The 15,323-nt window shown below is 32.4% G+C and overlaps 1 protein-coding gene across 1 annotated transcript; it reads right to left on the bottom strand.

The window, feature by feature from the left end:
* Positions 1-8,799: 8,799 nt before the first annotated feature.
* On the bottom strand, positions 8,800-15,003 carry LOC148607770 (perlucin-like protein). Its single transcript, XM_088544392.1, has 5 exons — positions 14,556-15,003; positions 13,766-13,876; positions 12,994-13,079; positions 12,498-12,591; positions 8,800-9,230 (listed from the first exon to the last, which is right to left on the bottom strand). Exons 1-5 carry the CDS (start codon positions 14,758-14,760, stop codon positions 8,980-8,982), a joined length of 747 nt encoding a protein of 248 aa, XP_088400518.1. The 5' UTR covers positions 14,761-15,003; the 3' UTR covers positions 8,800-8,979.
* Between the last annotated feature and the right edge of the window lie 320 nt (positions 15,004-15,323).

The following is a 15,323-nucleotide window of genomic DNA, read 5'->3' as shown; positions in this document are numbered from 1 at the left end:
TATATTTTCTGTCGCCGCTTGGCTACAAACCCTTTAACATAACTCTCGGAAATAACCTACGCGTTGGATCAATATGTTCCCGTTGATATCATTAGTACAAATACGTGTAACAACACAACTTTGGTAATGGAGAATAAAGGTGTGCAAAAGAGTATACTGAATACAGATACATATGTCGCAAATATTTATGCAAATCGAGAATTGAACTATTGGTATATTTAATCGAATAACAAGTAACATAACATTATGGATTTAAAAGGAAACAAAATAGCAAGGATAAACTCTGGTGTCTGGAAGGGTAAATGTCTCTGTTTTTTTTTGGATATTCGACGCAACAACAACATTAATGTCATATTTATGTCGTTTGAAAAGTTGGAAAGTAGTATTAACATCTTAAAATCAGGTGTTAGTACCAAATGAAAATAACGTATTGATTACGATAAATTAAGTATAGCATACTTTTGTCCAATTATTGTCTGCATGATGACATTTTTTTCCAGATAATACTACATATGTGTTTGTTGCTGAACTTACCCAAAACATCATAAACCGACCAGAGCATTTCCACATTCTTTTGGATCGAGTTGTTTTAAATATTGGAGGCGCTTACAATTCAAGACATGTTTTTACAGCAAAAATTCCAGGAGTGTATCATTTTGCTATGGAAATTACTTTCCCACCCCAATCGTCATCTTATACAATGCACATACGAATGATGAAAAAGGACAAACCCGTCGCAATAACACTTCTTGACAACAATAGTCACCAATATCTCAGAAGAATGTGCTGTCGGATTTGGCATTTAGGATGACATTTAGTGGCAATCAGAAAACGTTCATGGGTAAAATACTATTTTTTCCGGAAATACATTTTCGATGTTTTCTGGTTTCCTTTTGAAGGCTTTGAAAGTAAAGAATTATGAATATTAATGTAAGTGATTCCACTGCCAATCAGTAATACTAAAAAATGTTATTATAAACAATTGCAAAAAAAAATGAAATAAAGTAATAAATAGATAAATGGATAATAAAAAAGGACAGAAGACCAATTATTGCTTACATCCTTACACATTGGAGCTGCTATATTTTAACAAATTTTCGAACATAAGTAACCGTAGCAAAGATCATCCGTAAATATATAGACTATGAATAGAATATAAACGTAATTAGAAATCTTATGTTCAGTTTTTATTATATGAATGATAAAATAAAATTATTTGTACTAAGAAAATAAAGTCACCTCTTTAAAGTCGCCTGTGTTGTTTTGTGATACTGTGCCAAACTTCAGTGCGAATGCTAAAGAAATAATTCGTGGAGGGGGTAGATTTGTACTCATTTTAACATGGGTACAGAAATTTATATTCGATTACGTAACGCCGAGCGACAGCAAGGTGTTAAATGAGAATATAAATGCCAAACCATGTTAAAATGAGTACAAATCTACCCCCGGAAGGAATAATTTCTTTTCTAATATGACAAATACAGTAATTTTTGTGACAAACATTTCCTTGGGCGTAGCCAAAATAACGGCTGTTCCGTTTAACCTCCCCCGTATGGAAGTTGGATAAAATATGTATATTTATGTCATCGTATATGTTAAATGTGTGTATTTATGTAATTGATTTCAATTAGATAACCTCTCAGCCGTTAAATCATCGCGTAAATGTTTTTAAATGAGTATTTGTCTCGAAGTGAAAGCGAAAGAAAAGAGACATTGCGCATGTGCTAAAGGTGGGGTTGCCCCGACATATACTGTTAGAATCGTAGGTTAGAACCCTGATCCAGTCATACCAAATACCTTAAAGTTTTTTATCCACTTGGCACGATACATGAACATGATGAACGAGTGAATGAGAGTGGCGAGTGATTTGCTGTAAATTCAGGACCCGGCGTCATTTAGTATAGTATAAAGCAGGATCAATTAGATAGATCAAGAATTCCATTCTTGAAATTCACGACTCACCAATAGAAAATACCTGCAAGTATTTACTTAAATCTCAAGATATCTCGGTTACCACATTCGATATAATTTGCCCCTCTAGTTTAGCCCTGAATGTGATTTTTGAAAGGTGCACAATCGCAAATGTATGAGATCGAGCAGAGAATATTTTTTGCTAGTTATGTGAATGTTGATCCGGTACATTCCGATCTTGGCACAATACAAACTTTTTTTCTCTCGAGACAAAGCTGAGCACATTTCTACTTGAATTATTTTTTCCTGCCAATTTTTGTCGATGGAAAATAATGCAGTACGATCCTTGGAATAGGACCAGTCGTTTGATACTTATTTAAGTAAACCTGTTTTACATGTACTAAAGACAAAAGTAAATATAAATCTTTTAATTCAAATAAACGAAAACAGTTCGGCATTATGTCACTCTTATGGTTTGTGTAGAAGTTAGATTTCGGATCCTTCTCAAGAGCAGCTTGCTTCCTAAGAACTTATCTGTCATCCCTCAAAATCTCTCTTTGAAATAAAATTGTCCAAAGCACTTGAATTTTTCTTTCCGAAATGTGTAGTTTCTGTACTTTTTTCTGCAGGTCCATCTTCCAACCACATCTGTCTGTTTCTTTCATTTGTGATGCAAGGTTTGCATAAACAAAATGGGCACTCATCACTTGCCTGAGGAATCACAAATCTGTTTTCAACATCATCCTCATAGTCTAAGATATTGTTTGGGTGTGGGTATCTGTTTGTACTGCTTAATGTACAAAACTGCTCTCATTATTTTCATTGGCATTGATTACATTCCAGTCGTAATGTCCAAACAAACTTTATATAGTTTTTGTTTTGTTCTGCGGTTACTTCTACAGAAATTTTTCCCGTATTCACAACTTGGAACATCAATTTCCGACTATAATATTGTGTATCGTCATTAATATGTAAAAAGTAAAGGGTTTACATATTTTGTAAAAAATACAACGATTCCTATTCATCTTAGAAAAATACCAAAAAAGATGTGCAAACGCTGAATTTTTTTTATCGCCAACATATTTGTCCGATGCGGTGAACATCAGAAGGTCGGAATTCAAATCGAAAAAAAATTATGCTCCGCTACCTGCTGCCGTACTGACTTTATAACTGACCTGATTTAAACGACGGAACATCATTTGGAAAGATATGTTGGTTTCAGTTTTTGTTATAGTGTCTTTAGATAATCTTAATTTCGGGGTTTACTTACATCACATCTACGTCAAAGACCTTGAGATAAATTTCATAACAGTGTTTTCCGTTGAAATATTGTGATTAACAATACAAAAAACAAAATGGCACACGATTAATGAAAAAAATATGGACAGTGAAATGGGACGTGCAACGCGAATAGATTTATTCCTTTCTTCTTTAATATTACATTATGCAACTACTCATATTGTTTAACTTAAGAAAAACAACTACATGTAAAAATTTATCATTTACTACAGATCGGTTTTCAATCGTAGGAAACAGGACAGTTGCACTGGAAAACGCAGTAATATAATTTTATGCAAACATTAACAACAGTAATAAGTCATTGGAGATAGCCTTAGCAAAACAATGCTTTCTTTGCTGTTTTCTTGATTACTAAATTCCTTACAACTTGAAGGACTTTTGTTGCTAATTTTACAAAAAATGTTCTTTTATGAAATGACCGTTCAGTGCCACGTGTAGTTTATAAAAACGGAAAATCTCATTTACCGTTTTTGTTTTAGAAATAACTTTTAACATTATAAATTTATTAACTTTTCGTTCTAATGCGTGTTCATTTTACGTCGTAACTGTCAGCTTTAGAACACACTATAAGAATGCCGAATTATTTTCATTCAATATAAAAGTATATGTATTTGTCAACAGCGTCATGTCATTATGTAGCCATCGTTCGGTTTTAATTTCAGGAGTGAATAAAGAGCACCCGGAACGCAGCATGACAATTTAAAAATTATATTTTATGAATGTTGTCATAAAAACCAGTAACATCTTGTAAAAATGTTACCGAATTTTAGTTAAATTAGTTTGCTAAAACTAACAGCCAGATATTATGTTTGATAAAACATCAGGCAGGTAAAAACTACCACAGGGAAGTATATATGGAGGATGTGTGAAATAGAAAAATATAAAAACAACCTTTTCTATTCATTTTCTTGTAATTCATTTACTTAAATTCATGCGAAATTAAGTATTTGTAAGATTAGCCAACTGACGTTTAGTATAGAACCTAATACACCAGGTGTCGATTTCACAAAAAGTCGTAAGTGTTAAGGTAATCGTAAGTAATGACGTCATAAAGTAATTTAGCATGGTGACGTCATGATTTGCGATCAATTTCACACTTACGACTTTTTGTGAAACCGACGCCAGTGGACTGAAGCATTCTAGATCACTTTTCCATTTAAATTGCACTTGTTGATCCTACAATATAGTACATCTGTCTATGTATATATGTTTAACTGAATTTGATTAACATCACAACTTATTATCAGAATATAATAGCATTTAAATATAAGATATTTCAACACTGTATATTTCTATTCCCCATACTCTGTTAAAATCCCGACTTAAGAGCATTATGGATCGTTGTTTCTCAAAAAAGAAGGTACACCAATGTACAAGTATATAGTTCTTGGTAGAGATTCCTCATACTTTTTGAGAAAATAACTACAAATCATCTTCCAAATATACAGAAGATGTTTTCAAAATGCTGGAATTTTCTATTGACAACCTATTTTTCCAGGGTGGTGGACGCGTTTTTCGTCAAACGGTCAGCATTCTGACCTCTTCCTTCACTTTTATGAGGCTGACTTTAGAGCTCATCTGATCCGAAAGAAAGAAGATCTTATAGCCAGATCATTTAATCTCAGTTTCCTATACACAGATGACATATTATCGTTCAACAATCCTAGTTTCTGGGATTTGATACATCGCATCCAACCCAAGAGAACGTGAGATAGAGGATACTACAGGCATTATGAAGTCAGTCTCATTATCTTGACCTACACTTAGAGATCAGTGGTAAAGGAAAACTATTGACCAAACTTTACGACAAACTTTTCATTCAGAATTATCAACTTTCCTTTCTTCTATGTCAACGTCCCTTCAGCACCCGCATATGGAGTTTTCATATCACAACTTATACTTTATGCCAGAGCTTGCCGAAACTACGCAGACTTTTTGTATCGCGCTAGACCTCTTACAATTTGGTTTCTTGAACAAGGCTATGTTGCTACGAGATTTAAGTCATCATTGCTGAAGTTTTATGGTCGTCATAATGAACTCGGTGAACAAAGTTTTCCTTCTCTCGTTCGTCTACCCCGGACTTGACTTTTTATGAGCATCTCGTCGGGTGTTTCTAGAAAAGCGGAGGACGCTACCCCTACCGGTACACCTGATCTATGCTCCCAGTTATTAGTAGAGTCCGAGATGCTCATTTTCTTTTGTTACCTTTGGTGTAGTATTTAAGTTACTCTATGTTCTTTGTTGTATTTGTCTGTTTTCCATGTCTGGTCTTTGTCCCTGGATTACATTCTTTTGATTTCCGCTAGAATCTTGGTTCCCTTGATTACTCTTGTTACTTACAAAGCTGTTTTAAGGGAATAAAAAGAAACATTGACGAAATATCATTTATATAACACTTGATAGGCCAGCATTCCATACATCGTAAAAGACATTTGTTTTGTCTTTAATGTCGAGTTTGCACAGCAACGTCACTGCTATTTCAGAATCTAGTTTATTTAAAAGTTAGGCAGGTGATGATACACATACTGTTTTTTTTTCGAATCATTCAAAATGCTTTAAACACACTTAAAAAAAACTATATAGTTACAATTTAAGTTGTAAAGTGGTTAAGGTAACCGCAGATATTAGAAAAATATAATAATAAAATAAAAGGTATTTCATTACAAAAGAAAAAATACAAATTGAACGCAATAATGCAAGGACAGAGAGGCAAATAATTACGGCCTCCGTCAGGTACAAATAACATTAGTTGAGAACTAGTGCAAATTTCCCTCTTTTTATCTATCAATAAATCAATGTTCATTTATTCAATTTTCATTAAAAAAATAGTTGTTAGGTAGCGTTTTGGAAACAAAATCCAAAAAATAAAACAGCAAAAGAAAAACAGGAAACCATGTTATTCTATGAAAGAGAGAAAACATTATTTTATCAAATTAAGAACGAAGCTAGAACAATGCAACTTACTAAGTGTTGTAAATCCTTACATTCAAATACATTAGACGAAAGTATTTTTACCGAAAATGAAATAATTGCGGACGATGCTTCGAAGACAAAAGTCCATATTTATCCGTTATTACGTAATGCTCTTGTCATCTCGATGTTTTAAAGGATGTTATAGGTTTCCGTTTGTTTCAAATTACACGATTTCTTGATTAAGCAAATACTATTTTTATAATGACGACCGACAAAAACGTTCGGCAATAATCGCATATCAGATAAAACGGTAATTGGAAGGAATGAGATATTATCATGCACTTTTATTCGTAAATTTATTTATAAAAATAACATGCCAGAGTTTGTTGTGTAATCATTGGTTTCATGATGCGCGAAAGTTGAGTATAGTAAAATATCAACTCGAATTATTTAACCAAAGAGGAAATATCAAACGAGCCTCTGCGAGTTTGTTATGATGTTATAATTAGATAAAGAGAGTTGATTTTAGCGATATTCAAATTTCACGAGTTTCCAAACCCTTTTCTCTATGATTCCTTTGGAATGGTTAGGTCGTTTGACATTCGGCATCTCTCATCACGAATGTTCTATTGATCTACGTCTATAATGTTACTAATATTGTAATATTATTAAAATAACCGAATCATAGAGAAACAACAACACACAATGAATTTCAAATACCAGAATCAATCTTAAAATATCCAACCGAAATACAAATTATTAAAATGGGGATCAAATGAGGATACATGATGACATTCTTGCTTTTAGATTGATTTTATGCTGTTTGTTTTACGCCATATTATTTATGTTGATGAAAAATGTTTTGCTCGTTATAAGTGCTCCTATTCTCTTTCTTTTTTATTGCCTTTCAGTAGTATGCTAAGTGTCTAAAAACTATCTTTTGATAGATATGTCTGAGCGTATTCAATAGGACTATATTTTGTTTGGTATTGTTGAGTTTGGTTATGTTTATTCAAGTAGACTTTATTTAGTCTGGTATTTGGGATATAATTTGTGCGTATTCAGGTAAACCATATATTGTGTGGTATTTTAATTTGGTTAAGGCGCATTTTAGTAGACTATATTTTTGTGCATTTGTTTTGGATTTGGTTAGTGCACATTTAAGTGGACTTTATTTTGTGTAACATTTTGTAATTTGGTAAGTGTATTTTAAATTTTGTAGTTTGTCAATTATTTTGGAATATGACATGTGAGTAAGCAAGTAAGTGTTAGTTTAATTCTAACGAACACAGAAGACAAAGTTTGCTCGCGTTTTAATATTTTCATGTTTTCTTGGTCCGGTTTAAATTCATATTACAAATGAAATGTTTAATTTCCCTTGAAAATGTGATGTTGCATGTCAATATACGAACTCATTTGTTCTTCAACTATTTAAATTTTGAGATAGTTTGAAAATAGGATAACCAAGAATGATAAAAACCTTTACGGTAGCAAGAACAGTATAGATACATCAATCCTCTCTTCGCTTGAAAAACTGTGGATATTTTATAAAACAAAACATCGGAAATCACTTGAACAGTCCCCTTTTTCGGAGTTTCTGGATCCACCGCAAGAGCTAAGATTTAATAAATTTTTTGTGCTATAAATGCCTCGGCCCAATTTCACTTGTTTAAGACAAGATCATCATAAATAATTCTAACCCCTTTATTAATGCTTTATTACTAAGTTTGTTCTTACATTGGCAAATGTCTGATCGTATAATGTTTTTTTCTGTTGTTGATAAGTTTTGCCATTGAATGACGGTAAAGGTTTTGTTTCATTGTTGTCGTGTTTATTATGTACAAGTCCATACAAAATTCAGACACTGTCTACTGTAAGGTGATTCATTGTGTAGAAAAAGTCATGGATTAGACCATGGTTTTTTTGTCTAAAATGCTCTATTTTTAAGTGACAATAGTCCTTTCTGTATTTAGATCTGTACTTGTGAGAAAACTACACTTTAATCTTCCACTAAAATCAACCAAATCAAACCAAATCAAGACCGATAAATCTTGCAAAGTGCTAATTTAATGTAAAATCTATATAAATTTTATCTCAAAAGCGCAAACACCGGATGAAAAACTAAGACTGGTTATGTGATCTATGACGGTTTCTGAGCAAGAAATAAAACTTAGTTCGGTGGATTTTTGACAAACATGAACCACTTCCTGTCTGATTTTTAATAAAGACTACTTATTTATAATTTAGAACAAAGCCTTCAGCACTTTGTCGATCTACTTAGTATTATGTCCAATTGTTCCAATCTTAACGATTTTAACAATTGTAATTTTTGTAAGCTATGAAAGTATCCAGAAAAAAATCATATTTAAAATTTATAGAACTTAATTATTTTCCGTTAAATAATCTATAAACTTCAAGGGTCTATGTTGTCGATAATATGACATATTATGCATTTGTTACACAAAGAAAGCATCAGTGGTATACGTAATGTTGGTTGTGTTTGAGTTATATGAACTATATATCTTATATGTTATAACAAACTAAATGAAAAAAAAATAAAAATAAATAAATGGCAATACATTTAAATGTAAATTAAATTGTTGTGTACTAAGAAAAAGCAATGCGTAAAACTAGTACATTTTTGTACAACATCAATTAAACAAAACAACAAATTCATTACTGGTTGCCATATTGCAAACTTGTTGGAAGCTATATTTATTAATAATACGATATAAAATAATGCGAAGCATATTGCGATAAAAAGAACAAATACTTTTATAGGTTATTGGAGGTATTTATATTTTACATCAAATTTCAGTTAGAGTCCATGAATCGAACTGTAATAATTTTATTTGCTCATTTCTCACAGATATAACGTCCAAGGTAATTACTTCCATAGCAGAAGACAGAATGCATGTTGTAGTTGTCATTACTGTAGAGGAACAAACAATCTTGAGGACTTCCAAAATTGCCGTTTGGTTCTCCAGGTCCAAAAGCTGCATAATACGTCAACTTCGTCATTTCACCATTCCTGATCCAACGCCAGTCTCCTTCGGGTGAATATCGGTCAATATTTCGACCTCCGATGTAATAATGAAATTTCCTCACTGTAAATGTATATCAAAAAAAAAAAAAAAAAAAAAGAACAAAGGAAAAAGAAAAAAAAAGAAAAAAAAACATTTTCTAGAAATTGTTTCAATAATTTTGATTAAAGAGTAATCAAGAGAACCAAGGTTATAGCGGTAATCAAAAGAATGTAATCCAGGGACAAAGAGCAGACATGGAAAACAGACATACACAACAAAGAACATAAAGTAACTAAAATCATACATACAAAGTAACAAAGTAAATGAGCAACTCGGACTCCACTAAAAACTGGGAGCATGGACCAGGTGCATCGTTAGGGTAAACGAGGAAAAGAAAACTATGACCCGTTGAATAAATCAGTTTTCATGTTGCTGATGGATACATCATAACAATCCACGAGTTCATGATGACGACCATAAAACTTCTGTAGTGATGACTTCAATCTTGTAGCAACATAACCCTGTTCCAGAAGCCTATTCTTGTAGCAACATAACCCTGTTCCAGAAGCCTATTTGTTAGAGTTCTAGTGCGATACAAAAAGTCTGCGTAGTTTCGGCAAGCTCTGGCATAACGTATGAGTTGTGATATGAACACCCCATACGCAGGTGCTGAAGGAATGTTGCCACAGATGAAAGGAAAGTTGACAATTCTGAATGAAAAGTCATTGACGTTTGGTCAATACTTTCCTTTACCATCGATTTCAAAGTGTAGGTCAAGATATGAAGCTGACTTCACTGTGTCTGTAGTATCCTTTATCTCAAATTCTTTTGGGAAGATGCGATGTATCAGATCCACGAAATTAGGATTGTTTAAAGATACTACGTCATCTATATAGCGGAAACTGAGTTTGAAGGATCTAGCCAAACGATATTCTTTCTTTCTGATCAGATCAGCTATAAAGTCAGTCTCTTAAGAGTGAAGGAATAGGTCAGCAAGTGGAGGAGCACAAATTGTTCCCATTGAAATGCCGACCGTTTGTTGAAACATACGTCCACCACATTGGACAATATGTTATCGATTAAAAATTCCAGCGTTTTGTAAACATCTTCCTCTGTATATTTGGAAGATGACTTAGGATTATTTCTTACAAAGTATGAGGAATCTCTACCAAGAACTATATATTTGTATCTAGGTGTACCATCTTTTTTGGAAGAAACAACGATGTATAATGTTTTTAAGTCGAGATTTTAACTGAGTATGGGGATTAGAAGTATACAGTGTTGAAAAACCATAGGTTTTATTGCTATTATATTCAGATAATAGTCTTGAACTAATTGTTTCCAAAAAATCATTCGAATTTTTCAGGGTCCACATTTAATTAATACCATTACGGGAGTAACAAGTGTTGTGGTAGGACTGCAGACCCTCTTTGACAGTTGTGAGTATAGAAGGTAAAAGTTTTGAAAAAGGTTTGGTGATAAATTTTTCAGATCCAGCTATGAAACGTTGTTTGTATGGATTCTTGTGGATATTAGGAATCCAGTACATAGATGGTAAATCACAATCATCGTCCGTGGTAGAGAGACCAAAAGAGGATAGCACAGATTTATGGTTTTCTTTGGAGAGTGTTGTAGCAGTATTGGTCTTATCACTGCTATTATTTTCTACGTCTACCTCCGATAATAAACATTGGATGCACAACGTTTTGCAGACAAAAACAATGTTGTTTTGGGCTTTGTCTGCTGGTACGAGAACATATTTGTCTGGTAGACAATGTTTTTGCTACATCGGGGTCTTTAAAAACTGATTTAGCCTTGGCACTCATTGACCTACTTAAAACTTTCATTCGTTTCATAATTAAAGATCTCACGGCCTTTAACCACTCTGACAGAGAATCAATATCTTCTTATTCTCGTTTTATCCATTTTCTTGCATAGTCATCGACAGCATCCATAAGAACTTTAAAGTTATAATTCCAATTTATGGAGCGTGGCTCACGGTACTTGGGACCTTTAGAAAGGATATTACGCAGAGATTCGTTTTCGATGATGGTTACATCTCCCGTAACGACGTGACCACAAGGACCGTTTTGAATGGAGAGGTTTTGCAAGAACAGTCAGGTGGTTTAGCCTTGAAGTCCTCGATCTCGAGGTTCTGCAATAGCCTTTTATAATTGAAAATTTTGGATGCAATGGGTGAAGTATAGGAATATGAAATAATTGGTATGGATTTGTTTTGAAATATGGGGGAATTTTGTTGGTAACGTTTTTGTGATGGCGGATGATAGCCAAATTAATTGCATCTATACCGTTGTTGACAAACGGTACTGTATTAAAAACTTTTTCCGTTAATTCCGAATTCCGAGTATTTTTTTATTTCTACGTAAATTTCACTGTCAAACTATTAATTGTGGTGTACATGTAATCTGATAATAAATATTTCTATATATTTTTAACTTTTTGTCATTTGTAGCGATACAAAATTGAAAATTGATTTGGCCAATTACTATGTCTTAGTTACAAAGTCTTTCATCCTTATTAGAAGTACAAACGATTGTACAAATAATGCTGTTTATGAAGTTAATGATCACCAGGTTCGTTCTGAAAGGTTTAAGTGGAGTAAGGATCGCTAATTTTTTTATTAAATTTTATTTTACTTTAGTATCAGTCTATGTAAGGATCACGCAAATTTTGTAATATAAGATACACCACTACACATATTTATCTTTTAAATAAATTATTTTATTGGTTTATATTACGAAATGTACAATATTTCATCATTTCTGTCTGTTCAAAGGAGATAATTCATATTGAAAATCCAATAGTAGTTATTGTATGTCAGTGTCATTTACAAGTTATCGCCGTTCATATTAAATTCTACAACTTATTATATATAATTTGTATCTCCTTAGAACATGGGTTGTATGAATAGAAATGTTAATTTCTGTTTACTATGTAATTGTAAAGAAAATATCAAAAATAAAAAAAATGTAGGCTTTTCAACCAAAAATCATATTTGCATGATTCTTATATGGAGTGCTACTTAATTTGTGTAATTCATGATCATGATGTTTTTCCTATTTTCTTAGTTTAATATTTTACTTCGGATCATCCATATGTCAACAAATTAAATCTTCTTTTGCTACATGTACGATACAAATAATAATAATTCCATTTTGACGTATTGAAATAAACTTAATTTACACAAAGATCTATCAAACTATAAGAGATAGGTATAGAAAATTTTTTTTTTCAAATTAACAAGAACTTATAGGAACTTACAAAAGTACCATTACTGAATGTCAAATGTCTCTAAAAAACTTAAAGATGATAATATACAATTCATACCTGAACTCATCTTGATGATGACAGATTTTATAAGCATAGCTTCCTCAATTGTCTCTAAGTTGGCAAGATATCCACCTAAACGGAGACATTCAGCCTACCAAAAAAAAATATTTTTCCAAAGTAGATGACAAAAAATGAATGCAAGGATACCTTTCTATTATGCTTAATTAGAGTGTGAACCCTTAGTCCTCTCCCCGGGGATACGCTCGTTTAAATTCAGATTTATTTTAAACCTCATGTGAAAAAAACTATTTGTGGAATGCAATGTTTCTTCAACAGCAACCTCGCTATATTTTGTATTGCGGTGTACAATGTAACTATCTTCATTCACTAAATTTTAAAAGTACCGATATATTTTGTATATTGTTTGAATTTGTCAGAGCAACACATTTGTTTGTTTCTGCCTTGTTTTCATGGCTAAGATCTCGTTTGTCGACTAAAGTATTAATACCATATATATATCTATTGTTATTATGCAGAACTATTTTGAACTTACAAAGGCTTCATCTCCATTTACAACATTTGAAGAACTAATGAAATAACAACTCTGCCCGATTTTTTCAAAGGGCGGGGAACAATCGGCTGTCAAATATAAGACGATATATAAATATCTTAATTACCGTGTAATTCATGATACAGACAAAATTATGATCAACAGTTAGTAATCGCATGTTTTCTTCAGTCCTTCATGATGGGATGACATGACATGTTAGTAACATTGACTATTATGACATTCAATGATGACGTTCGTTTCCTTTCACACTGATGTTGACGTAATGATGGCTTCGGATCTTTTCAATTTCTATGCTGTTACGCCAGAAGATTTATACATAGGTATACCATATATCAGAACTGAACTGAATGACGCTAGAAGATAGATTAATACACCAAGAATAGTGCATGTTAAAATGAGTATTACAAGCAGCATCATTCCAAATATCTATTTCAGCACGACTGCCTCTGGCCGAAAGTCTAATTAACCAAGAGTTATACGACATTGGAAAAGATAAGTTCATGCTTTTAACACTTTATTATGCTTAAAGTAGGAGAGTATTGCTGTACACAAGTTTTATCAACCCGCAACTGAAATGACAGGGAACTTCAAATAGAGCTTCGATAAAGGTTCAGCGATGTGATAAAATATAGCAAAGGTATACAGGGACGTGATAAAGGGAGTGGCGTCACGATGTTTGATACGAATCAAACATTTTAGACTTTACCGAAACTACTCTTTTTACTACTCAGAACATGATTAAGTGTAAGCGCACCTTTGACAACATGCATTCTTCTTGTATCATCCCTATTTTGAACTGTGGTATTAAGTTTAGCAGCCAATTCTTTCAATTCGTCTGTTATCTGTTTCAGCGTTTTCGAACATCCTAAATGAAAACAGACAATTTTTACTTTTATAAACATTCGGTTAAAGTAATATTTTTTATTGTTGGAAACTTTTTTGTCATAAATTTTGTTAATACAAAACATTTAGGATTACTTATTAAATAATGGCGAGAAAATATGTAAGTACGTATTTCAATCTGATTTCATTTTTGCTGTTGTGTTTGTTTTGAAACAATTTGTACATTTTCTGGGAAATGTCTTTCATAGTGATCTTGTAAAATTTTGTCAAATTACAAGATTACACAGTAAAAATCAAATGGCATACTGTTGAAAAGATTAAAACCAAACAAAAACAAAACAAAACAAAAACAAAACAAAAACAAAAAAAACAAACCAAAAAACAAAACAAAACAAAACAAAAACAAAAAAAAAACTATTTACCATAGAGATTGAAAAAATAACATCAATATATGTTAAAGGAGATAGACCATAGGTAAGGGAAATAACTCTTGACAAATCAGTGATATGTTTATATCATATTTAATTTCACCAAAGCCTTTCAAGCTTTCCTTTGGAACAGAATGAAATCAGTCCGAGTTACTTTGATGCTTATATGAGATTGATGTCAAATGCTGAATACAAATTTCCAATGATTTGTAAGAGCTGTGTCACTAACCCTAGGTCTACGTCCTTAAACATGGGCACAACAATAATACCTACCTTCCTGTTTGAATTTATAATCCACCTGTTGTTGTATCGATTGCATTACTTCTTGGTTAAATTTCCTCATGTCTAAGTTCGCACTCAGTGGCGCGTTTAACTTGTCAGTTAGTCCTACTTGAAATGCAATTGCACCTTCGCTAACACACGTAGAACATAATGTTATTGCAACTACAAAATACTTCAATACTTTATGAGTAGCCATTTCAACCGTCGTGATGGAAAATGTTGCCTTATAGAAAGATGCGACTTACCAAATGTTTAACATCATTAATTTAAGTATCAACTAAAGATCTTCTTGCCCTAATTATGAATGACAACACTTAACGGATCGGTAATCATACACATGTATTTGCTCGTTGAATTATAAAATCTTAAACTATTTACGTTAAAGGGTCTATGAAACACACATACATGTCAGAGAAGGAGAGATGAAAATTTCACATTTTGTCTTGTTTTAAGTACTGATTAAAGTGCTTATTGTCCTTATTTCTCAAGGACAAGACATTTTATAATCGTAAGGATATAAAGGTTGCTTAAGTATTCATCCTTTTGAACTTGAATAATCTTGAATTGTTCACTTAAATTCAGCTTTTAATGTTTGAATTGTTTTGGATATTTTGAACCAACTATCTTCAATGTCCTCTTCAATATCAAATGATCGAATTCTTACCTCAAGTACACATATTTTCGGGTGAAGAATATGTCTTGATCTCCCCTATTAAGAACAATCTGAGGAAAAATACAACGTGTTTGTAAAAAAAAATG

This window comes from Perna viridis, chromosome 9 (assembly GCF_037379345.1).
Source record: "Perna viridis isolate PV_CMFRI_1.1 ecotype Kerala chromosome 9, ASM3737934v1, whole genome shotgun sequence".
Lineage (NCBI taxonomy): Eukaryota > Metazoa > Mollusca > Bivalvia > Mytilida > Mytilidae > Perna > Perna viridis.
This window is presented reverse-complemented; position numbering and strand designations above follow the sequence as displayed.

Excerpts from the sequence above, each read along its gene's own strand:
- LOC148607770 (XM_088544392.1), bottom strand. The coding sequence starts at position 14,760 with ATGGCTACTCATAAAGTATTGAAGTATTTTGTAGTTGCAATAACATTA. Across the intron at positions 13,877-14,555 it reads TTATAAATTCAAACAGGAAG|GATGTTCGAAAACGCTGAAA; the intron begins GTAGGTATTATT and ends GTTTTCATTTAG. Across the intron at positions 12,592-12,993 it reads TAAATGGAGATGAAGCCTTT|GCTGAATGTCTCCGTTTAGG; the intron begins GTAAGTTCAAAA and ends TTTTTTTGGTAG.